Raw genomic sequence first — 27009 nt, forward strand, 5'->3', positions numbered from 1 at the left:
AAGTTGGCATTTTGTTAGAATTCAGATATTCAAGAGCCTACACGAAAACAGAGACATTAGAGGAGCTACTTTGTTCCTAATGAGATTTTTTTAGAGTCATAGGTTCATCATGCTCCACCTGCATCTTTTGATGATATACCCCTTTGTCAGGGTACCTTTCACCATGATCAACTTTAAAGAAACTTATCGAAAATGTTAGCCCTAAAAATAATGTTGTCCAACAAACGTTAGCCCTAAAAATAATGTTGTCCAACAAATAACAATAATATATCCCCTGCACCTCCTTCCAAGAAAAATTCTATGGCATCGTCTCCACCCCATCCAACCTTAACCTACGTATCTCTTTAAATGACAGAGTTATTTTGATATAACTCAAAAGTTCTTCTAAATATATCACACAAAGGACCACTCTACAATCACGAATCATGGCAAAAAAAAAAGGAGTATTTTTCTCATCACTCTCCACTATCATCAAGTTGTCATCAAACCAATTTCTAATCCCCATCTCCGCCCCTATTTTAACACCATGGAAGTAATTTTACAACACATACGCCTAACTGTCCCCACTCTTCACATGAACTCCCCCCAAACTATTCTAAGAAGCTAAAACTTTAAAATGCAAACTCATTGATCCATATTAGCCTCCAAAACCATTCACGTAGCAAAGATAAGTTAAACTTCTGCACTATACAAACCCTCAAGCAACAACTATATCGACCAAGACACACCTTATCTCACTTAACCCAATTGACTTTCCTAGCTTTCGCACTCCCTCCACACTAAAAATAATAAGGATTCAATAAAATAAATTTTACTTAAGTAAGCCTTGAAGAATGAAAGAAATTAAACCGATTGTGGTGGATATTGAAGGAGAATACAAAGATACATTACAAGAACATTGAATTAAATTCGAATGGGTGAACTCGATTTGTTTTTATTTTTAATATATAATACATTATGATATTTAATTATTATTTTAATTATTTGTCAATTAATTTTTAAAAGATATCAGTTTGAATGTACTCTTTTTTCTATCTTTCGGTAAATTTAAAAAGGCGAATCTGACAATTTTGTTGGCAAAAGTTAAGTTGTTCCTAGGTAAGTATTTATAACTATTAACTTGTTTATTTAATACCATTGAAACGTACATATTTATTCATTTACTTGAACCATTTTATTTGTTTATTTAGAGATTGGAAAACGATGTTACAAAATTCTTTTCAATCAACTAAGATCAAATTCAACCGTTAAATTATGGAGACAAAAAGAACTAAAGAAAATGTATGCTTATTTTGATGAAGGAGATTTTTTTTTCACAATCCTTTTAGTAAATACATTTTCTAATAAATGGTAAAACAATTACCTTTATTTTTAGTTGCCTGATCTATCCCGCATTAGCATACCAGAAGAATTTTTTAACCTTACTCTTAGGATCGCCATTGAGGAGTTGAAGAACTTGCATGAAATTGAGTGGGTTGACATAGATCTCCTACCTTTTTCTTCCCCGTGTTTGATGGAGGTTTTAGTTTGTTGGTTTTGGTTAGGAACTTTAAGAAGGAGGAAGTTTTTGCTTGCAAAAAAGGGGAAACGATGAATTCGAAATCATAACTACACTAAAGTATAACGAAATTAGGTTAGAATGTTTTAATTTGTGACCCTTGATCTCTAATTAAAAAAAATGTAGGGAGGAGTTTAAAGAAAATTGTTTTCTCAATTTTTTCTCACTAGAGATAATTTGCTTCCGAGAGAAATAGTCTCTCCAATATTTTTTAGGGACTCTCTTCAATCTTAGATATAAAGAATAAACAATTACATTTTTTTATCTTAAATTAAAAAATATATATATGTATAACTTACTTTGACTCTATTTAATGTTATCTATCCTAATATACATTTTAATTCATGTAAGTTTTATTTTTATTATTTTTTTATTCTCATGAAGAATTTTTTAACCTTATTCATATATATTATTAAAAAAAGGGAAAAATTATATAAAACCTGGAGGACAAAAAAACCTGACCCAGTCAATCCAAGTGGATCCACCCTAACATGTAATACATCAAAAAAAGATCAATAAAGTGGATTCAACCCTAATTAATTCTAACAAACAAATACCATTAACGATAGACGTTTGTGAGGACCAATCGGGTCTATAATTTGGCGAATTGATCGATCGTCAACACAAAATCGGATCACGTACCATCAACTCCCTGCAACGACAACAAGCATTAACGACTCTTTCGAGTCCACACAGTCCCATGTCAATCAAGGATTAATGGGATACGAAACACATACATATTCTTGAGAGTGAAGAGTAGATTCGACCACCAACACGGTAATTAACAAATACACACGCACCAACTGTTTACTGCTATGATCAACATCAAATTAATAGTCATTTCTGGCCCAACACAGTACCGCAACCACCTCCAAAGAAAGGGAGGAGACGGCGGATTCGAATGACCCACCATAACCAATCCACACGGCGGCGAAAAAGGTCCAAAACGGTGGTAAAATAAAGGATAAAGAATGGACCCTTTTGAGTTTCAACCAAACCAACGCGGGGTTCTGCCATTGAGAAGGCAACACATAGAACCAAACAAGTTCGTCGGTGCCAACCAACGATTTACGAATACCAACAACTCAGCAACCACCACCCGTAGCAGACGCGGTACTGGTTGAATCGGAAACCAACGACGCGGATTGTTGTGGAAACCGAAAAAAGGGTGGTGCGGAAGGACGACACCACTCATCGCACCATCGTTGCATGATGGTACATCGTGAGTGATGAAGTTTTGGAAAAAAAAAAGGGGTGAGGTGGCGGAAGATTTCTAAAGAGAGGGCAGAGCCAAAATGGTAGACTATAATAGAGGTGATCATACCTCTTATTAATTAGATATATTTTTAAGAATATAGTAATTATTTATAGTATTTTTATATTTGAAGCATTGTTGTACTTTTTCTCACTATTTTATCACTCTCACAAAAATAGTTATATCTTTATAAAATTTAATTTTTTTGTCCCGATAAACAATGATTTATTGTCTCAATTTTAAATATGAAGATAAAGTACTACATAATGTCAAAATTCTGAAATGAAATCAAACTAAAAAAATCAAATAATAGCTAAAAAAAACTTATTTATGTGTAAACCCTGTTAAATAATTTTAAATAAAATGTATCCCGTGTTTGGCACGGGGCGTTACACTAGTATTCTAACAAAATGAACATTCACATTCACATTAACACACATTCACAACCATTTTCGAAAAAAAGGTCTCCATAACTTTCTGTAACAAAGAAATGCTTTTTGTTGTTGTATTATCTCCTGATTTTATGTATTTGTTTTATTCTTTTTGGTTTTAATTTGTTGGAACAATTAGCATGCCCTAGCTTATGTGAAGGGAGATCGTTTCTATGGAGCAAAGGCAACTATAAACGTTTGGCGCCCACAAATTCAACAACCAAATGAGTTGAGTCTGTCTCGACAGTATTTAGTCAAGGTCTCGACAGTATTGAAACAGGCTGGCAGGTAATCGTGAGTTTCAAGTAGGGCTGGACAATCGGACGGTTCGGTCGGATTTCGGTTGGAAAATGCAAATCCGAGTGACCACCGCGGGTGGAAAAATGAAACCCACAGCCGTCCGTCTGCCTCAACGGTTAGTTCGGGTGACGGGTTATTCGGATGCCGGTTTGGTCGGACGGTTTGCACGGTTTCAAGAGACGAAGGAGAGTAGTGCAAGAAGATAAATTTTAGAGATCAAAGAAATTCAAGAAAGTTGTAAACTGTAATCTACTCTCAAAAGAAACCAGAAGCTTGAATATAAGAAAATATTTGTAGCAAACAATTTCAATATTCATTATTCACGAGCTTAAGAAGAGAAAGGTTGTGTATGTGTGTATCATGGTGAACTCATCCAAGTTGTAGTTCATTGTGAATATGGAGTAGTACAAGAGAAAAGAGAGAGAACTGAGGTGGTGTGGTGTTTTTTGTTTCTGAAAAAAGGTGGGGTTGTGTCTTGAAAGTTGAAGAAAGATAAGGTAGCCACTAGGTTGGTGGAATAGACACGTGAAGGGTTAAGATATGTCTAGAAAAATTAAATATTATCTCACTTTGTGGGTCTCAAGGCAAAAAAATCAGTACTAGTACACAGGTATTACAGTATCTTTTTAGAGTATCACTGTAGGCTTTCATGTGAACGGACGGGTTCGGTCACCGTTGGACCTAAATTTGAAAACCGAGCCCGCCCATATGAACTCACTGTTAACCTTTTTTGTTCCTTTTCAACCCGTCACCCATTCCGACCCGCCCGCGGCGGTTGCGGTTTTCCCGGTTTTTTCGGTTTATGGGCGGATTCGGTTATTTTGTCCAGCCCTGGTTTCAAGTTAAGTCATGAAATGAATGAGAAACTTTAGACCTTAACTTAATCCATATTCATATTTATGTTGAAATTAAATTATAAAAAAAACATATTATATATATATTATATATATATATATATATATATATATATATATAAGTAGACAAATTTATAGAAAAATGATGAATCTCATTTGACTTGAACAAAAATCACAACTGGAATTTATATAAAAGTAGACAAATTTATAGAAAAATGATGAATCTCATTTGACTTGAACAAAAATAAAAGCAGACAGAAGGGCAACAAGAGATCTCTATTCATTAGGTTTTTATTTCTTATATCATAAGCTTTATATATTATACTCTTCTACACCATGTTAACTAAATTATATTTATATATGTGTATGAATATTATATATTAATTTATACAAAGAGACATGTCTAGTATATACATACATTAGCGCATTAGAAAAAACGGACAGATAGGTACGGAAGTGTCCGTCTAAACGCTAGTATGCTATTAAAAGGGAAGGTAGTAGGTTACATGCAGCAGTAAAGTCCTTTGCTTTATGCCCCAATTTTTTTTTTTAAATTGTGTGCGTGCGCGCGTACAAGATGAGGCACAACACTAGTAATAAGATAGCAAAGATTTTTTTTTTTTTTTAACTTTCAGATTTTCACAAAAGTATTAATTTTTTAATCATGTAATATATGTGGAGTTCAAAAAAGTGACCTAGAAGTTTAATCTTTTCATGATTTTTTGTAGCCATGTTTAACATGTTAAAATATGGTTTTACGTAAAAAATTATAATATTTTTGAGAAGGGAATCTCTTATCATGTCTATAAAACAGGCCCTTATCTGAAGGAGGGCCTTATTATTAAAATAGAGTAAAAACAAGCAATATACATGAAGGCCCTTAAAACGTTCTTTCTTTCTTGCTTGAAGAACACATGAACAGATCCTTCAATTTTATTTCAGATTCATCATTCCACATTTTAAATTTCTCTTCTTTTCCTTTACTTTTAAAACCGCAACTTTTGACCATGTGAGAAGCTCCCTGTCATCATTCTTCACAAGACTTGTGTGACATTATGTCGGAAATTATACCTTATACCCCTACATTTAATCCTTTACCCCTACAATTAATTGAAAATGCCAAATTTACCCTTGTCATTTGGCTTCACCCCACACAAAATTCCACCTGCAAAACTTTTTTTAAATTGGATTCTCCAATTTCCAATTTTAGGAATACATCAAAGGTCTACCAGTTAATTAATTTGTAAATCAGAAAAATTGAGATTGAATTGTGAAATTTGAAGAGAGTTAATCAAAATGGATTATGATACCAAAACCCATAAAATTCTTCTTTGAATTCAATTTCTTCATAGCAGAAAACTCATCAAATACAACACAAGGCTACAAATGGTTTACACAATCAAAAACTCATCAATACTTCTTTTTGTTTTACGTTTTTCATTTTACTTTTTTCAATTTCATCTCTGGAATTCACTAACTTTTTTCAATTTCATCTCTTGAATTCACTATGTTTGCCTTTCTCTTGTCTTGTTATTCAATGTTAGTGTGTTTTTCTCCCATGGTGAATTCATGTTTGTTAAGAGGTAAAGTTCATGTTTTTTTGTTAAAAAAAAAAATCGTTAGCATAATATTTTTCTGGTTTTGCCTCTTTATCGATCTAAAGAATTTTCCTTTCTAGTTTTTTGGAACAGTGTATTTTAAATTGTTTATGAAGATGAATCTGGAAACCATCCCGGTTGTTTTTAGGAAAATTATGTAAGGGTGAAATCAAAAATTATAAAAAGGGTAAAATTGGTACTTACCATGATTTGTAGGGGTAAAAGATTAAATGTAAGGGTATAGGGTATAATTTCCCATTATGTCACGGTGACATTAAATCTGGGCCACACAAAGGTGTTGTGTTGTGTGGCCCAGATGTGTTGTATGTGTTGTGTGGCCCAGATGTTGTGTGACAATGTGTGTTGTGTGGCCCAGATTTAATGTCACCGTGACATAATGTCACACAAGTCCAACCCGTTAGCAAGGGGTGATATTTTTAGAAGATAATTTGATGGTTAAGTTAGTAAATAATTTTTTAAAAAGCAAATTGGGTGAATGAGAAATTTTTATTTTTTAATATGTCATTAATAAGCAATTTACAACCGTTCACAAGGAGATTTTTTTTGTGGAAAATAAAACTTTGAAGCTATTTCTACCTTAAGTTAAAAGATTAGAACCAACAATGGATTGATACAAGCGGTAAGGGACTTAGACTCATTAAGCATGTGGTTAAGAGTTCAATTAATAACTTATGTGTATAGAAAGAAAACAGATTGAGAGGGGGAATCTACCTTGAATATTCCACATATTTTTTGAAGAAGATTAATGACCACTAAACATCGGTGAAAATTTCTTATGTAAAATAAAATTAGAGAGCCAACATATATACGAGTCTAAAGGATTTTAATTCATAAGAAAGAAAGCCTACTTTAGTTTTTCTTTTGTGTATTTAATCATTTAAAATCTATTTGGTACCTCCTAGCTAGTCTCTGCACCCCATGTTAATCAAAACTTTAGTATTTAACCACTTTTTACGGTGGTTAAACAATAATCTTTTTATAGAAAAAAAAAACTAAAATCCCAAACATTTATAATTTTGGAACCTACTTTTATTAAAATACAATTATACATTTAGAGTTTGGTGGTATTGTGGAATCCACTTAAATAAATGAGTTGTTTCAGAGTGATGTGACACTGTAGAACCCACTTAACTAACCCATAATAAAGACTAACATTGAAGATGCTAGTAGGAACTCAACTCACTTGAAAAGAAGAAAGGAAGAAAAGAGAAGAAAATCTTAGAACGGCTACCATTGGTTTTTTTTATCAATATGTTAAAAGAATTCAAATAAAATATTACAAAGCACCATTTGGTATTTATTTTCATCAGAATTGTTTTCAATTTTTTTTTTATCAATTTAGAAATAATGTTCTTAAAATAAGTTAAAAAAAAAAAAGAAGAGAATGTTATTATAATACATGCATTGTATGCAAGATAGAATGTTAATGTGTGCCTAACCGTTAAAATATTTATTATAAATGCTCAATGTTCACATATGATTATTGGTTGTGTTCAACATTTTCTCCATGTATGCTGAGAATAGAACTGCTTCCATAACCGTTAATTAGCCTATCAATATCCTTGTTATGGTAAATTTCCAAATTATACTATGAAACTACTTAGAATGACTAAAAATAAAAATTTATATATTTAACCTTGACTTTTATTTAGTAAATAAGCAAAAAAAAATAACGCACTCTACCATAAAATTGCAATTTTCCTTCTTTGATGTAACCAAAGTACAAATCATCTCATGTTCAAGTAAAGAATATGATAAGTAAAAAGTAATTAATCTAATGATATTAACTATAAATATGGAAATGAGAACAACATGTCCAGGCTTGCTCCCAAAGTCACAATATTTGTATCTCTTTCATCTCCATAGTAGAGGTTCACACACAAATAACTCACACAAATAAGTCACAATTCAATGATTGATTTACTAGTAAGTAATATAATTTTGAGACTAATTTGTTTTTTTTTTGAATCAGCAAAATTTTATTAAAAATTAGATCTCTGTACAAGACGAACAGAGATCGGTGTTACAGAAAGTACAAACAAAAGGCGTCGTATATTGGCGGAACATCCGAAATTAGACATAAATTAGACATTAGTTAGTGGAAGGACCAAATTGTTCCGTATTGATTTCACACCTTGGTTTCAATTAGTTCATGTCTAGATCATAAGTAAAACCTTAAACAGTAAGATTTCATCGATTGAATCTAATTTATTCGATTTCTAAGCCAACTTTATTCTTTGAATAGTGAGATTTCACCAATTTATTCTCAATCAGTTGATGGCTTTATTCACTTCATATGAGTAAAAATGACTAGGTGGATTTCAACCTTTAATTCAGATATGAAAAGGATGAACATAATTAAATCACTTTGGAGAATCTCTTCTATGCTCCAACTCCAACATATATCCAAAAATAACTTCTACAAACTACTGATAAAAAGTCTCCATCAACTAATCTCAGTTGATAGGGACATTGCATTAATATATGTATGGTTGAAGTCCGAACACCAGACATCTTGCATATTCATTTTATGAGGTGAATTTTTAACTATTGAACTACATAGTAAAAAAAAAAATACCATTGATAAAAAACTTTTACTATAAACTATATATAATTCTTCTTAATTTATAATGTATAGTATTTCTTTTACGAAATACACCAATTGTTCTTTCCAAACCATCTTTTACTCTCTTTTCTTCTTATACATCTTCTACTCACGTGCCCCTGTTTTTCCTTCTTCCACGCTTGTTATTATTTCAAAACAAATTTCAGTTTCATAGTACAAAATCACATGACTCATATACATCACACCATGTGCATGAAACTAAACAAGAGTCATCCCAAAATTGCATAGCAAAACCAAGAAAATGTAAAACCTAAAATTATACATGAAAGAGGAAAACAAAGTGGTTGGATTCACTAACACTATATCTCGTATCATCAAATCTACATTTATTTACCACTAGCTAGCTATATTTTTGTTTTTCTCTATAAATACTAACAGATAGTTGAATTTATTTACCACTCTCACTCAAAATTCTTCACTACACACTTTCATTTTGCAGATAACTCAAAAAAACCAACAAAAACACCATGGCCAAGTAAGGTTTTTAATTGATTTTTTTTTTGTGTGTTTTAATTTACTTAATTATTTTTTTTGTATATGTTCTTTTTAACTGATTTTTTGTTTTAATTCACATGTAACAAATAAGGTGATTCAAATAACGACTCCTATTATCACATGTTCTTACTTATTCTAGATTATATAAATGCTTAAATTGGTAAAAGTGACAAACATGCAACAGAAATAAAAAGCAAATAAAAAATTTAAATTTCATCAGAGTTCACAAAACATCCCATATATGTTATTAATCTGTCCGAATTCTTAATAATGAACACATAAGCTGTCCATATATGTTTGAGAAAAGAAAGATACCTAGGAAGTATATTTTGATTATGAATCTGAATATCAGAATAGATTTCATTCCTAAGATTTATGCACAGTGTTTTGATCTTCTGGTAAGCGGTAGACATGGTCAAAGGATCCATCAAACAGCTTTCATTATTCTGTGCAATATATTCATCTGTGTCTGAAAGGTGCCTTCTAGCCCTCTTTTTTGCCGCAACCTGAGATAATATTAGTTGTTAATTACATAGAAAAGTGTAACCAATTAGTAAATAGTAATAATAATCATCATCAAGAACTCAAGTTTCTCCAACCTGGAAGTAGCGACAGAAACTGGTTTTGGCCTCAGGAGATAAGATATCGTGAAGAAGCTTGTAAAGTTTAACAGCCGGTTCCAAAACAGGAGCTGCATGACTGGATGCTGGTCTGAAAACCTCAACGATACCAGAGAAAGATGACTCATCAAGAGACTTGTAATTCTCAAATGTAAGTGTGAGTATCTGTTCAATTTTGTCCTTGGTCTCTCCTAGTAGTCGATTCTGATAAGATGACCAAATTGAACGTATTAGATAAGACAAAAAATTCAATCTATTTGAAAGTAAATAAATGCCAACTAAATATCGTATGTTGACTTGTATATGGCTACGCTTGGATAAACAGTTTAATTAAGTGGTTATCATATAAATGCTATGTATAAGCTATTTATAGAACAATAAACAAAATAAAGTATCTCAAAAAACAAAAAAAAAATCAAACTGTCTTCATAATAGTTATAAGTTGTTTTCCACAAGTTGACGTGCTCAAATAAATCAATTCAAACAGGCCCATAGTTGATCTTAAAACAAAACTTTAAAAATATATTAAAGTAGATGACATTAGTTAATCTAAGTTAAAACACTTGAATAAAAGATATGTTGATGATACCTCTTGGTGGCTCAAAGAAGTTTTGCTATTTCCCTTCATGATAACAGGTGCAAGCAGATTATATACCAAGTTAAGGCAATCTGCTGTTGGTGTGGCAACATCCATGACATACGATAGATATCTATTTGAGCAGAAATGCAGAACATTATGAACACAACTACCACAATAATTTAGACAAAGTTTAATAAATTAAATATTTCAGCAGGAAATAGCACATCAACTTCTCATTACCTCAGCTTCGTATATATCTCAGACACGCCATAATATGAAGCAAACTCTGTCAAGAGCCATTTCCATGGACCATGTAATTCTAGGTTCCTTTGCTGAAAGCCCTGAACTTTCATTGCAACTTCTAGAACCAGGTCATATACAACTGTCTCCGCTACAGAACCACACTGCAACCACAAAGACAGTAAAATGATATATTAGGAAACTCAAAGAACTTTAGATAACAATTCCTATAGCAAATGTATAATACATAAAACTATATAATGTTCACAGACGCTAACCTTAAGATGACTATTGTCATCTGCACTGGTTGAATAAAGTATATTAAGTTGTATCTTGCCAACAAGCTCATGGTCTGGCTCGCGGTAAACATTCCACCAGCGTACTTTGTCAGACTGTTTTCGGATTGAATATGAATTATATCTTAATGATCACCACTCAAACAGGCACTAATAACTCTACGACAGAAATGCAATAAAAATATTACCGGATTATCAGCTATAGCAGCCACTTGGACAAGAACACGCCCAAAATGCTTTCCCTTGGAATCTTGAACTTCAATATGCAAATCATCTCCAAGACTATCTGGAAAACTGTAAATGTAATAGTCAGAATATATTCAACCAGCATAATGGTGAATTATATTATAAAGACTGAAAATAAAATAACTTACAACATATGGACTTCACTGGATCCAGGCTGCAACCTAATGGCATCTTCTTCAACTAAACTTTTGAGTCGTAAGAAACACGTGAATGTCTCTGATGATATACACATGCGGAAAATAAGATACAGTAAAATAAGTTAAAACTTATACAAATGAAAAATGGGTAATTACTTTATAAATAATTATAATTCAAACATTGAGAGAAAATCATTTATTTCCAACATTTTTCCCCTTAAGGCATGGATAATAAAAATGAGTGCATGAGTGCATTTTCCCATACCTTGCACAGCTTCGTAAGAGGATGAACTATTCCGCAAAGTTGTTACACCAACTTTTAGGAGTCCAGAGACTTGTTGTATATAGCGTGTGCTAGCATGCACATATGCCAGGCTTTTATGTGTCAGGGAACCATTTGCAGGCAAATGTGGTACAAACCGAACTTTCCTAAGAGCGTGCCAACCAGAAGATAGTTTTGACTGCAAATTTGAGAAGTGGTATTGCATTGAATCCATTTTAAGCCAGTAGGAGGGTCGACCCCCACTTTGACTTTGCGTACTGCAAAAGTGAAGAATGTCACAAAAGACTCACTATGGAGAAGTTAAATAATTTGAAAAGAAAAACTAACACACAATAATGTACCTTGCACCTTCATCTTGCCAATAAGTTTTTTCAGTTTAGGAGCAACACCCTCACTAGAAAGTTCTCCATTGCATTTCACCATTAGCTCCTCTTCTGGTTGAAGAAGCACTTGTCGCAATCTACAAATTAAAAAAATTAAATTACATCAACACTTGAAGGAGAAGAGAGTGTCAGAAGAGTCTAAACTCTAAAGTCTTAACTCACCCAAATGCATCTCTTAGTAAAGAGCATTCATTTTCCAAAAACATTGGAGCTTCCTTACACTTACACTGCTTGTGAAGGCAAAGACGCGCACAGGCGTCATATGCAATTACCGCATACCATGGCCCAAGAGCACTGAAAAGAATTCACGTAGATATATTATCATATATGCTTATGGAGAAAAGCATTCAGCACAAAAAACAAACACTAAATATTGATACCTTGCATGAAATGTTGGAAGGCCATTGATTTTCCTTACTAATCTCCTCCTCTTCCTCGGGAGAGAAATCTCTGAAAATGGGGGTGCACTCGGAACGTCTTCGTCCTCATCATCAGACAACATTCCACTCTGAAAATTCTCATAGCACAAATCACAAAGTTAGGCTAATTTAAGCCAAGATATTTCACCTATGAAGCACGAACACAGACGCGATACCGGACACAGCACAGACACTTACACCAATAACAATGTGTGAAAGTGAAATATTTTAATGTAACTACATGTGGTGCCGTGTGAGTGTCCGTCATGTCATTGACACGTGTTGGACACACCTTCAACCCGAAGTGTCCGTGCTACATAGTATTTCATTCACCCAAAAGAAGCAGTAGCAAGTGCTTAAAAACCAAAAAATTGAGAAAATTTTGTATGAATAAAACACAAATTCAATCTCTAAACTATCTCTTATTAATCTCCTCTTTCAAAAACAATGATTAATTACCCTAATCTAGTAATGATCATTGATCACTGTCAAGTGAATACAATACAATGAGAAAGATTAACATGTTAAACTATACAAACTTAACAGATTAATTAATTTCAAAACAATGATTAATTACCCTAATCTAGTCATGATCACTGTGAAATTGATACAATACAATGCAATTAAAATCTTAAACTATAAAATTCAGAAAATTAATTATTGAAGAGAGTAATTAGGATTGAAGTATTACCTTGTAACCAGACATTAAATCCATTTTCATAGCTCACAGATTCCTTGAAGAAGAAAATAAAATCGAAGCAAATCTGAATTGAATTGATGAAAATCGAAATTGGAAATTTTGAAGAACCCTAATTTGTGTTAAGACAAAATTTCGTGTTTTAAGGTTCGAATCAGAAGAAACACGAAATCGAAAAGTGCTGTTTATATAGGGGTCTCCTACGTGTCGAGCAAGATTTGTTTTTAGATTTGATTTTGAATTAATAACCCTCGATTTTGAAAAGTGAAAAGTGAAAATATATCTTTTTTGAAACAATTTTAAAATCATATTTTTTTTATTTTATTTAAATTCAAAATATAACTTTTAGAAACAATTTCAAAATCATATCTTTCATTTTATTTAAATTTAAATCCAAGATATATCCTTTTCAAATAATTTCAAACTCATAACTTTGATTTTATTTAAATCCACTTTTAAATAAAATATATGTTGTGAAACAATTTCAATATCATATTTGCTATTCATTTTTTCATGTGATATGACAAAACTTTGTGATAACTATCATGTGTATAAAGATTACCTTGTTCCCTTTATATATACATCAAACAAAAGGCATAGTTTGCGGCACCCTTGTATAGTTCAATGTTTATATTTCTTGATTCTTAAATATATTTAGTAACGAATAGGTTCAATATCTCATATTAACTTAGTTCAGCATAGTCATGTATTTTTACAATTATATTCATCATAAGGCCTTAAGATATTTTTGTAGTTATGCAGAAGATGTTATGTCCCTCTTTATGATTCGACAAATACCTATTAACCAACTTTATAGTTCTTCTTTTACATTTAGACAATGTTCGAATGACAACAAAACACTTAAATCCAACGTTTAAATAAAGTACGTCTCATATAAAATTTAGAACCCTCTCCGCACAGAGGAATTTCTACAACTAGTAGCCTTTTCTTTTTGTCTTGCGAACAGATTGTTCCTAATACCCTTCGGACCAATTAAGTTATTTAGGACATGAAAATGGAAAAAGGGTTGAAGATTTAATTCAAATTAGCTATTCAACTGAGTGAGTAAAGTGAGTAGTTTTAATTGTTGATGGATGAACCAATGGTTAATATTATGCACATCCATAATAAATCATAAAAGATTAAGCAACTAGGATCAAGTGATTAACGGCATCAACCAAGTGACGAATTAGTTAAGAAAATGTGTTAAAATATTAACTATTACTTTTCTCATAAGTCATCAAGATCTTTACTTATTTTATTTTCCAAGTAAACTGCTCAATGTTGTTTAATAGTAACTATAGCGGTAATGTAGCATTGGAGGATTTGAAAAATCACCAAAGAAAAAACAAAGATCTTTACTTATTTTAGAATTCATGGAGGTTTCTACTTTTTTTTGTCAATTAGTCACTGCCTAATGGCTAAAGCTTACACATTTAAATATGGAGAAGTGAGATGTCCGGGGTTTGAATTCCGGTCCATACATATAATATGCAACGTCCCTTCTGAGTAAAGCTCACGGAGATGGAGGTTTCTACTTATCCCCTAGAAAACCCAATATATATTCCCTTTTACCTCCAAGTGATTTTATATCTCCCTTAGGCAACAAAAATAAATACATAAAAACTACTTAAATTTTTTTCATGAATGAATTTCATTCTGAAGATAAGAAGAACATAGTAATAGCACAAAACTTATAGTATTAACAGTAGTACTCTTGAATAACTAATTTCTAAACCATAACAACTTTAAAATTTATGTACCCGGTGTATTGGAGAGTCCTTCAATAAATTCAGCATCAAAATTGAAATCTGGAAGATCAATTGATCCATTCTTATCAAAGTCACAAAATTGAAGGTCATCAAGGCAATCAAGATTATCCAAGACCTGTCCCAAACCATGAAATGGTAACCAATCCAATTCAAACTGAGACAAATTCAAACTTCCAACCACATCCAATTGTTGCATCACTTCCAAAGGACTTAAATAAGGCACATTTTGTTCCACAAATTTACCTTCCAAAGGATTAATCTCAACAATAGGTTGATTACTTGAAAACTTACCGCACTCAATCAAATTGTAAACACAATTAACCGATTTGAGCGAAGATAAAGATGCATGTGACACACCGCTCTTAGAAACAACCTTGTTGAAGCCTTTGTTCCTCTCCTCATATGCTTCAAATTCAAATTTTTTAGCTTCATACGCTTTTGAAGCCTCTTCTGCGGTGTTGAAAGTTCCCAACCAGTCACGCGTCCCTTTAATTGGATTACGAATTTCTGCAACCCATTTACCCGATTTCCTCATTCGAACACCTCTATATTTGGAAGTAGGTTGTTTTACTATAGGTGTTGGTTTTGCAGAAATCTTATTCTTATTCCTCATTGTTTCTTCAACACAAACAGTGTCATTAAAAGGATTAGGTGGTATTGTAAATTCATGCACAGCTCTCTTCCTCTTCATTGGTTCCTCTACATAATGATTCTTTTCATTTGTTGATGAATCCGTTGCATAAGGGTCATCATAGATAACTCTCATCCTTTTTGTGCTTTTGGAAACATAAGATGGATCGTTTTTGCCGTGATCCATGATGAAATTTGTAATTGTAAATTATAACGATAGTAATATTTTTTTGTGTGCACCAGTGTTCCATGCGACTTCAGAAACTAATCCTAGTGTTGGATCTCAGATGAGAGGCAAAACTCTTCCTCAAAGATTTATAGTAATATTCTTCACAAAACACCTTAACAAATAACATACCAAAAACTATTTTAGGAAACGAAATGAAAAAAAGAATAAAATAAAAATATTTTTTTTTTGAAGGAAAAATAAAAATATTTTTTAGCATCAAGTGAGATTCACTAAATACATATTTTTGAATAGCATCAAGTGAGATTCACTATATCCATAATTTTGAATGGCAATTAGCATCAAGAGAGATTCACTTTTAATTTAAAGTAAATACATTTTTTTTTGGGTGGAAGTAAATACGTATTTTTTAATAGCATCACGTGGGATACATTTTTTTTTTTATGCCGAGTTAGATTCACGTTTAAAATAATGAAGAATGCTAAAGTACCCTTGAAACAAAAAATGGTGAAGGTAGGTATAGTGTAGTAGACCCTATATAGGGTAATGGGACGGAATAGGAACGGGTTTTATCTTCCTCGTTCCCGAAGCGATTTGAGAGAGAAGCGCGTCTTTGTCACCGTAGAAGTACATGAGGTTGAGGGATGTGAGGTAGGTGAACCTTCTAAAGAAGCGATGAAGGAAAGGGTGTGTTTGTTCAACCACACAGAGCGAGAGTTTGTTCCGGTTGGTGAGGGAGAGAAGTTGTTTGGAGACAACGGAGAGGGACTTTATGTAGTGACAGTCGTCGCCATCGTTGTTTAGCAATTGCAAGACATGTTCCCAACAATCATCAGGTAAATAAAAGTCTCAACCATTTTTGTGTCTAATTAATACAAGGATTAGGATTTCAAACTATATATACGAACCTTCCTGGAAGAAAAAAATGTGCATGAGTGTAGGATAAAATAAACTATATATGAGTAAACAAAAAAAAACAATATATAATTAAATATTTCCTAAGAAAATAAACTTCAATATCTGTTTTAAAAATTCAAAATTTCTCTAAAAAAAAAAACAAATTACAATTTGTTGTATTTTCTTCTAAATCATAATAGTCTTTGGAGAGGAAAAAAAAAGCTCAATTTTATGTCATGATAATAAACCTAGAAGACACTATATAACAATAGAAGACAAAAATCAAAGAATGAACGTGAACGATAAAATAATATAAACGATCATCAATAGAAGACTATATATAACAAAAATTGAAAGGACTTGTTAATCTCTCAGAAAACACAATTGAAAGGATGTAATGATATGAAACAGAATAAGCACAACAGATAATTAAAATATATTTTACCTTCTTTAGATTAATACAGATACGCCATGAATTAGTGATATATGAATGTTATCACTTGAATTATAGAAATATTGCTGTTGAACAAACTTTTTTTTTGGTAATCGGTGTTAGCCAAGTAAAACAGAAATTTAAAGATACAGGGTTTCTAGTCTGTTAGGGTTTATGAAAAAAGGTATATATTTATTATTGACATACTTATTTGTATTTCTTAGATATTTTTAAATAAAATATATCTTTTTAAACAATTTCAAAACCATATTTTTTTATTTTATTTAAAAAAATAAAAAGTTCATAAAACTACTCAAAAAAAATTCATGAATGAATTTCATTATGAAGATAAGAAAAACATAGTACTAGCACAAAACTTCCAGTACTCTCTTGAATAACTAATTTCTAAACTATAAGCAACTTTAAAATTTATGGACCCGGTGTATTGGAGAGTTCTTCAATCCAATAATCAATCTCTTCATCATCAACAAATTCAGCACAAAAAAAATTAAAATCTGGAAGATCAATTGAACCATTCTTATCAAAGTCACAAAATTGAAGGTCATCAAGGCAATCAAGATCATCCAAGACTTGTCCCAAACCATCAAATGGTAACCAATCCAATTCAAACTGAAACAAATTCAAACTTCTAATTGTTGCATCACTTCCAAAGGACATAAATAAGGCACATTTTGTTCCACAAATTTACCCTCCAAAGGATTAATCTCAATAATAGGTTGATTACTTGAAATCTTACCACACTCAATCAAATTGTAAACACAATTAACAGATTCGAGCGAAGATAAAGATGCATGTGACATACCGCTCTTAGAAACAACATTGTTGAAGCCTTTGTTCCTCTTCTCATACGCTTCAAATTCAAACGTTTTAGCTTCATACGTTTTTGAAGCCTCTTCTGCGGTGTTGAAAGTTCCCAACCATTCACGCGTCCCTTTAATCGGATTACGAATTTCTGCAACCCATTTACCCAATTTCCTCATTCGAACACCTCTATAGGTGTTGGTTTTGCTCAAATCTTATTCTTATCGGTCATTGTTTCTTCAAGACAAATTGTGTCATTAGGAAGATTAGGTATTGCAAATTCATGCACAACTCTCTTCCTCTTCATTGGTTCCTCTATATAATGATTTTTTTCATCTGATGATGAATCCGTTGCATAAGGATCATCATAGATAATTCTCATCCTTGTTGTGCTTTTCGAAACATAAGATGGATTGTTTTTGCGGTGATTCATGATGAAAAATTTGTGTGAACCGGTGTCACATGCGGTTTCAGAAACTAATCCTAGTGTTTTGTCTCGGGTGAGAGGCAAAACACCCCCTCAAAGATATATATAATAATATTATTCACAAAACACCTTAACACACTGAAAACTATTTTAGGAAACTAAGGGTGCGTTTGATGGTCAGGATAGAGAGTAAGATATGATAAGCATTTCATATCCTGTTGCAATCTTTTGTTTGATGCACCGATAAGATATGATAATTTATTCCATTTATTTATCTTATCCTATCACTTCTTTGTAATTTATATCCTAAGTTTAGGCTGGGTTAGAATTATCCTATCAAAGGTAACAACTAAAATCTTTATTTTGCCCTCACCCCCCACTCCCCTCTCTATCGATCGAATCTTGTCTCTGTTGCTCTACCTCTTCCTCCATAACTCTTCAACACCATTTCTTCTATGTGTTACAAATCTAATCCCAATTCATCAATATAATCCCCTTTTCCTCAACATGCTTAATTCTCAATTTTCCCTCTTTTTTGGTTATCTACGTTGTAGTGAAGTCAAATTGAAAATAATTGTTCTTTTGTTAACGCCAAAAAAAAAAATTGAAACAAATTGTTAAGATGTCAATTGGTGTTCGATTAAGAAGAAAAATTTGAGTTTATTGTTTATCAATTATAACATATGCAGGTGGAGATTTTATTTAATTGTTGGTTGTAGCTATAAGGTATGCAATTAATGTTGCTTTCCCATTTACTCGTAATTTACGAGAATGGTTTCTAATGGACGAAGAAGTGCTGTAACTGACAAAGGAAGAAGATGATTAATAAAGGAAGTTATAATTTTATATCATTAATATGAATTTAATCGTATTCAAGGGGGAATTAATTATAATGGTATTTTTGTCATTTAATTCTAATATATATGCTATCATGTTTATTATCATGTGTGTATCAAACACATGATATGATAAACATTTATCCTGTCTATATCATATCATGTCTTTATCCAGTTTCATATCATATATTATCTCTATCATATCCTGACCGTCAAACGGACCCTAAATGAAAAAAAGAATAAAATAAATATATATTTTTGAATAGCATCAAGTGAGATTCACTTTTAAAGTAAATACAATTTTTTTGGTTGGAAGTAAATACGTAGTTTTGAATAGCATCACGTGGGATACACTCTTTTTTTATGCCGAGTTAGATTCACTTTTAAAATAATGGAGAATACTAAAGTACGCTTGAAATAAATACATATTTTTGGGTTGTGTTGTTCAAAAGATTTTTTTTAGACCAACAAATCGGTCTCTCAATATGGTTGTCTTTGTTAAAATATAGACAACCTCGTTTGCTTGTATTCCCGCCTAAATCTTGCTCTTTACCCAAATGGAGTTGCTCATTCCCAAAGTAAATGATGGATATACCCCTACACAAATTAACTCACGCAGCGTGAGTTAACTCATGTTAGTTCACCTTTTAGCTTCTCTGTCTACTTCACCTTTTTTCTTCCCATTTCAATGTCCACTCTCTCTAATTTATCTCTCTAAACGAGAGACATAGAACCTCAACCAAAGCTTGTTGCTTCTTCTTCCATCAACGTCCACGAAAATCCATCTTTCAAAATTCATGTGTTAACGTCCTCAAAATCCTTCCTTTAACAGAGTTATGTGAGGATGGATTGGATACATGATTCGCAAAGGCATGAGCGTGAAACTGAGAAGACGAAGACGACACTATTTAACACAAAAGAGAATTGATTCCAATAAGAGGTTTGTATCAAAACAATTGAGCGGTGGTAGTGGTGAACTTAAGGGAGAGTTATGCAGATATTCACATGCGTGTGCTATTTTTTTTTTTTTTTAATTAAAAAAATATCAAAAAGTGCACCGCGTGGAAACAGATGTATTCACATGTCCGTGAAATTTCGTTGTGAAAATTGCCGTACCAAATAGCATTTTTCATCCGTAATTTACTTTGGAAATGAGCAAATCTATTTGGGTAAAGAGCAGTACTCTTCCCGCCTTTGCTAAATCATATGCAACCTCATTTGCCAGTATCCATACAAACTCCACACTAGACTTTACATAAAATTGTTATATGTGGCTAATTTTTCTTCTTGTTGATTAAACTATTCACAATTCGTCAAAGTGCAACCTGAAACGAATCTTATTTTTTATACAATAAATAACATTTTTCGGACCAATGGATCGTTACCGTTCTAAAAATGGGAAAGAGCAAACTAACAAGTGGGGTACAATACTTCACTTATTTTAAGAAAGATCTAGAGATTATTAATAAGATTGATTGAAATATAGTTTATGATAGAACACTACAACGTAATTTGATGATTTGATCTATTTAACCGACCCACTTAGTAAGATCATAAATGAATATTACAGAACTTTTCCGACAATTCTACGCACCAAGTCAGAAATGAACTCTTAAAATTAAAAATTCCACAAAGGGCCATAATATGCTTAAAAATTGGTTCATAAACATGTTTACCAGAAAAAGAAAACTGCAAGTCCTGAAGATAAGTTAAAGATAAGTTTTGGTGATAGCCTCTTCCAGCTCTTGAAAGTCCCATGCATCATCTGCTGAATATTGTCCTGGAGAAGAATTTCATTACAGTTAATAGATCATAGAGACAATCACTCTTGAATTGAATTGAAGGTCAATGGGAAATATTACTTACCAATTGAATCTCTTCGGAGAGCCGTTAGGTGGGCGCAACTACAATTATCAAAGCAAAAAAAAATCGTCAATATATTCACAGCACTACTTTGATGTTGCATCACAGAAAGTTTTATATAAGAAATAATAAAACTAATATTCTAATACCTGCCAAGAGCCTTCCCAAAATCCGCACAGAGTGATCGAATATATGTCCCTTTAGAACAAGTCACTCTAAAAATCAAATTTTGTCTGGAAAAAGTATAACAAATAAATCAGGGCCAAAATGAACAAATCAACTACAAAATCTAAACAGATAAATTTCAAACATAATTTTTATAAGGAGAAAGATCCCCAATAACAAGCGATGCGTGATATGATTAATAAAACATGTAATCCATTATAAGCGCAAAGCTGTTAGACCAGTATCTCAGAGAAATTAAACGTGGTTTATTCTTCATTGAAACGGTGATATCACCAGGGATATTCGACAGACTAGGGATTCTCGTTCTTTCTTTACAGTTTTTCGCCAAAAATCCTCCAAGTTCCTCCTACAGACAATAACTAACTTAGAAGTTCTCACAAGTTTACAAACTAATGGTTGGTTCAGCTTGGGCCCTGTCACAATAACTATAGCACATTCCCCATCTTTATTACATAAACTTGTTTGATCAGAGCTCCCTTCCTATCAAAAACCCGCATAAAAAATCCATCTCCTAATCTTGTGTTTATTGTATGTTTGGAGCCCAAAGGCTAACAATCATTCCATTAGCAGATATTACAAAACCAACAACAAAAAATCCCAACTTTCTACATTGAGGAGTTTCTACCATTTAATTATTTAGGACATGAGAAGGGGAAAAGGGTTAAAGATTAGGATTTAGATCAAGTTAGTAATTCACATTAGATAGTGAAGTAACTCCAATTGTTGATGAATGAATCAACAGTTTATGTTTCACGAGTACGGATCATCTCCATTTCTCAAAATAAATGGAGGGTCCCACCATCATTATTATTTTATATATTTTTTCAAACTAGTGGTGTTGATTTTAACTTCTATTAATGGTCAACTTAAATCATGATTCAAAGGCAAAAAGGGGCACAGAACGGAGGCTCCCAGAAAGTTACCTGTCATCCAAGCTACGCTCTATGTCAAATTGGAAGATTGAAATTCGTCTTGGCGAGAGTTCAATGCTTTCCCCTCTCCTTGCTTTCTCATACAACTTTTCACCTCCAACCTATAAAAAAGCAGTGATGATTGTAAGGAATTGCTTCCATAAGAAACCAAGTCTTTATAAATGACAAACAGAAGTCATATGACAAAGTTTCACGATGCTGAACGATTTAAATACGAAGAAAAATGTTGATTACATAGGATGCATAAAAGCTTTTCTGAGTTGAAAAACCATTTCTGAAATGACATATTTAATAAATTAAATTTAAATTAGTTCAGACTTCATCCAACTTCATAACTTTAACGAAACTATGAAAATTAAATGGTTCAAGAATGGTAATTATTCTTACTTTAATAGCAGAGAACATAGGTGGAACTTGCCAAATCTCCCCACAAAAGGACAAGGCACTTTTCTTTATGTCCTCGTCTTTGATGTGCTCCCATGGCTCACGCTGAATGACCTACATATTAAGCTGGCCTATGAGTGAAAAAATTGCATGTAGTTAAAAACTTAAAATCAAAACTAAAATTGTCATATGAATTGTCATTCCTAATTCTGCTTATGAGTCACATTACAATGATTTGGATGCATTTATCCAGGCTTGAATTGATACTTTTCATTGCCAATAAATAATACTTGTGTATGATGATTTAAAATACTCTTACAAACCAATTTCAATATATTGAAACCGCCCAAGGTCCAAACATCAAATCATATTAATAAACACATTATATCATATCATATTAATAAACACATAGGCCTCATCAAATGGGCAATTTTCGCATGGTGTCAACTTATAAAGCAACACCTCACCATCTTACAAATTCAACAGATCAAATTCAGCCGGTTTTAGTTATTGGACGCACAACTAATGAAGCAGGAAAATGTGCTCAAAGCCCAAACCCAATTCAAATTTCAAACACCCAAACAAAAGAAATCTGCAAGAACCAGTGTTTCGGGAAAAGGTGCACAAGAAAGAATGATACAGCCAATATTTTTTTGTAAAAATTCAAAGTCAGCTTAACCAATAGCCAAGTACGAACAAATAAGACAAAATACTCTCTTTCCATCTTTCTCTTCACCCTCAACCACACACAGTGGCGGATCAGAGGTAGAAAGCAGAGAATCAAACAGAGCAGAGGCAAACGACGATGAACTACGCACTGAAGAACGTGGCAGAGGCAGAGAGGATGGCAAGTTGCATTCTCGCAGGGACTGCCAAACACGAACAAAATTGGAGCATGGACCGTCGGGGATGACAGACGAAGTCGCAGCATACAGAGGTTGAACGCGAGTCACATCGTACAGAGGTTGAAGGGTCCTTTAATGGATTAATAAATTATCTTTGACAAAATGGTCTAACTATGATCTATCTACGGTTACAATTCAATCCCGCAATCAGTGAGAAATCAAATTTTTCGCCTCTCTATTTTAAAGTCATGATAGGAGAAAGTGTTATTTCAGGTAGAAAACGAATTGATTTAGCAATTCAGTTACTAGAACTATTCTGAGAACTATGGCTCGCTATATATATATATATATATATATATATATATATATATATATATATATATATATATATATATATATATATATATGGCGCTAGGACCATAGTGTGAGCTCATTTGTCTATTGCGTTGCGTATGTATGAAATCAGACAGAAATACACTGAGTATCTATAATGCAGCCTTTACATTTGAAGCAATGCAATAGGTGAACCAACCAATAGCTAATTATATAATGTGCTATAAGCTTAAACATGAGAAAAACAGATTAACTCACTGGTGAATCAGCATCCCATGTTGAAGTAGCCTCCCCTAAGCGGAAAACCCCACTATAACCCTTAACCATCCCTTGATATCTGAAGCATAAAAAAAAAATCAATTATTCAGAAAAATTATCCAGATCAAAAATTTTAATTAAAACAAAAACTGTACTATAGTGGAACAGGATCCAGTACTTAGTACTCAAATGGGAACAAAACTCTATTTAAATTCAATCACCTGTCCACCAGTTTTGTTGACTTGCCAACGCAAACAATCAATAAACCAGTAGCCATTGGATCAAGAGTTCCGGCATGCCCAACCTGTAAATAATTAATACTTTAAGTCTACATAAAGAGAGAATTGAAATATATATGTGTACTGTGGAAAATAACCTTTTTCACTTTGACAAGGCGACGAAGCTTTCCACAAACTGTGAATGAAGTCCAACCTGCCACAAATTCACACTTAATTTTTACTTTCATGGACACACATCCCAAAAGAAACACTATTAAGTATCTCAAACTACCATATTTAAGAACATAATGTTGCAAATTGAAAAATTGAGTATAAAAATTGTAGCAATATCCACACAAAAAAAACAAAGATTTCAATCAAACTCCTACATTATGTGATCAATGAAAATGAAATCAGGAAAACAATGATGCCAATACAACCTAAACCGTCACTTAGTGCTGCAGTAAAAGCATATGGCAATGATGTCATTCTCATTGAAAGTGGAGCTAATTCAGTCATCACGAGTAGTGTACTAATGATAGTTATTTTCCAAAATTTGCATATATTAAATATAATTATAACTATTAGTAGCTTTTATAATTACCCAAAAGTAAATCAACATGCAAGCAAAACGAAGCAAAGCAAGGATTCCTGCCATCAGGTTAACCACTCAGTAACGCAGTCTCAGCATTCGGATAGCTTGTATTCCAACTTTGCAAATGAGTGCAAAACACGAAGTTGGAACACAGACCATCTAGGTCAACAGCTGTCTGATTGCCTGACTGCAGCAATGTAGTCTATTTGCAACACAAAATAGATTTTAGTTTGAATTCCGCTACAATGCAAAATAGGTTTTAGTTTGAATTCCGCTACACTACAGTGCCATAGCTCCACGATAGCAGCTATTAAACAATACTTTATACTAAATAGCGTATTACATAACGATAGTGATTTGCTTAAATTCTGTTACGCTATAATGCAATAATACTAAATAGCTACTATTTGACAACACTGGACTGCATCAAACTCATTTTCGTTTCCACAATAAGAAATGTAAATAGCGAAGTGGCTACCTTTAGGTTTGTTAATCAAAAGCACAGTCCCATGCGAACTATCCCAAACATGAGGAAGTCCCGTCCTCCTCGAACTAAAAAACGGCTCAACAACTTCAACCTCCTTCTTCACATTCAAACCCTTAAAAAACTCCTCTACCTTCTTCTCACTAACATCTTTACTATCCACACCCCTCTTCCCCTTTTCCTTTTCTCTTTCCACACCTTTCTCATTCTCCTCAAAAAACATCAACTTATCATCACCATCACCAACCTCATCTTTCTTCCCCCCAACACCAAAAACACCAACTTTCTTGCTCTTAACCCTAGCATTCGCATTCTCATTCGAACTTGAACTTGCATTTCTACGATCATCGTCTTTCCCATTCTCATCAAAAAACACCAACTTATCATCATCAACAACCTCCTTATTCTCCCTAAAAACACCAACTTTCATGTTCCTAACCCTAGTATTCGCATTCGAATTAGCATTTGACTTTGTATAACTAGCATATGAACAATTAGATTGACCAGGTTTCAAAAAAGCCTGATCCAAACACTGATTAGGAAAATACTTTTTCTCCAACTGATACACCATTTTATAATGCTTATCTTTCTCCCAAGGATAACAAAAAGCATCATACATATACAATTCCTCTTCCCTCTTATGCAAAGTCCTCAACTCCACAACTTCCGGTATCATCTCCACCAATTGTTCCTCGTTACGACGATGATCATCATCGGAATCAGACCCATACATTCTCTTCCTCCTCTTGTTATAGTATTTTCTCTTGGATTTATCAAGATTGTGATCATCAAGTTCAAATTTTGACGAACCGGGTCGGTTTAATTCCGGTTCAGTGGTTAATTTATCGTTGGCCCAGGATTGGAGGGAGGAGTTTTGAGGTGGGGTTGGTTCGCGTTTAGCGGTTCGAGTGGGTTTGGGGAGATTGGGACGGTTGATGATGAGTTCGTATTGAAGTGGGTATGGGGTTGTGGAGAGGAAACGGAGAGTGGAGAATGGGTTGAAGAATCTGGAAGAGGTTGTTGTTAGGAAATGGAGATGGTGGGTTAGAGATAGAGATATTGGTTTCACCATTGTTGAAGAAAAGAAATTCAAAGATTTCAGTGAGGGTAGTGCAGTGGGTTGTGTAAATTATTCAATAATTAGTTCTTCTAAACAAATTAATCATTATATTTTATGACAAAATTACCCATAAAATTATGTAAACATTGCTGTGTTTTTGAATAAGTTTAGTTCATAGGTCCCAAGCTTACCTCACTAGGCAAAAGATAATGCATATTATATACAAGGTTGAGATTCGAACCCCAAACACTATATTTATTCATCTGATAATGTATGTTTTTTTTTTTTTTGAAAGAATCTGATAATGTATGTTAACACCCCACTTATTCACCTTAAACTAAAATTTTTAAGCAGCTGGGTTACTTCACCAAAAAAGAATCGTTCATATAATATCGAAGGCTCTTCGAATAATTGATAAGATAATTTATCGTGAATAAATTTATAATTGATAGATGATAAATCAGCAGATGATTGATAACAAATAAATTAACCTTTTTTAATCTGTTATGTTTGATAAAATGAAAGATTAAACTAATCTAAAAATAAAGAAATGACATGAACAAATATATTTAGTTAATATTTAACTTTATTTTTTTGGGTCAAGAATATTTAATTGTTTTAATTAGTATGCTTGAAGTAATTTGTTACTCCATAATGTGTAATTCATCTTACAATATCTATTTAGGTCATGTGATTTTTTTTTTAATTAACTCTACGGTCAACGTGAGAATGAAGCTTTGGTAATTCTGAATTTGTTGTTTGATAGTAGTTTATTAACCAGTGCTCCGGAGGCACTCCTTGATACTAC

General features: G+C 32.7%; 2 protein-coding genes and 1 pseudogene across 3 annotated transcripts; all 3 read right to left on the reverse strand.

Moving 5' to 3' along the window:
• Nucleotides 1–9321: 9321 nt before the first annotated feature.
• LOC146911816 (uncharacterized) lies at nt 9322–13198 on the reverse strand (annotated as a pseudogene). The gene is made up of 12 exons (XR_015014652.1): nt 13034–13198; nt 12304–12431; nt 12086–12217; nt 11882–12000; nt 11523–11797; nt 11249–11336; nt 11063–11168; nt 10857–10970; nt 10579–10742; nt 10348–10468; nt 9738–9962; nt 9322–9644 (listed from the first exon to the last, which is right to left on the reverse strand). The product of XR_015014652.1 is annotated as an uncharacterized LOC146911816 (transcript).
• Nucleotides 13199–14687: 1489 nt separating this feature from the next.
• Nucleotides 14688–18340, reverse strand: LOC146911817 (ethylene-responsive transcription factor ERF118-like). Its single transcript, XM_085717888.1, has 4 exons — nt 17992–18340; nt 17782–17910; nt 17396–17588; nt 14688–15636 (listed from the first exon to the last, which is right to left on the reverse strand). The coding sequence occupies exons 1-4, from the start codon at nt 18211–18213 to the stop codon at nt 14795–14797; spliced, it is 1386 nt and encodes a 461-aa protein (XP_085574014.1). The 5' UTR covers nt 18214–18340; the 3' UTR covers nt 14688–14794.
• A 2211-nt stretch (nt 18341–20551) lies between these two features.
• On the reverse strand, nt 20552–26279 carry LOC146911818 (Pseudouridine synthase family protein). Its single transcript, XM_085717973.1, has 9 exons — nt 25136–26279; nt 24221–24276; nt 24066–24148; nt 23845–23923; nt 22412–22522; nt 22016–22125; nt 21056–21139; nt 20910–20947; nt 20552–20823 (listed from the first exon to the last, which is right to left on the reverse strand). Exons 1-9 carry the CDS (start codon nt 26211–26213, stop codon nt 20753–20755), a joined length of 1710 nt encoding a protein of 569 aa, XP_085574099.1. The 5' UTR covers nt 26214–26279; the 3' UTR covers nt 20552–20752.
• Nucleotides 26280–27009: the final 730 nt, after the last annotated feature.

Source organism: Medicago sativa, chromosome 6 (genome assembly GCF_051527215.1).
Source record: "Medicago sativa cultivar Bolivia chromosome 6, Bolivia_mono, whole genome shotgun sequence".
In the NCBI taxonomy this organism is placed as follows: Eukaryota; Viridiplantae; Streptophyta; class Magnoliopsida; order Fabales; family Fabaceae; genus Medicago; species Medicago sativa.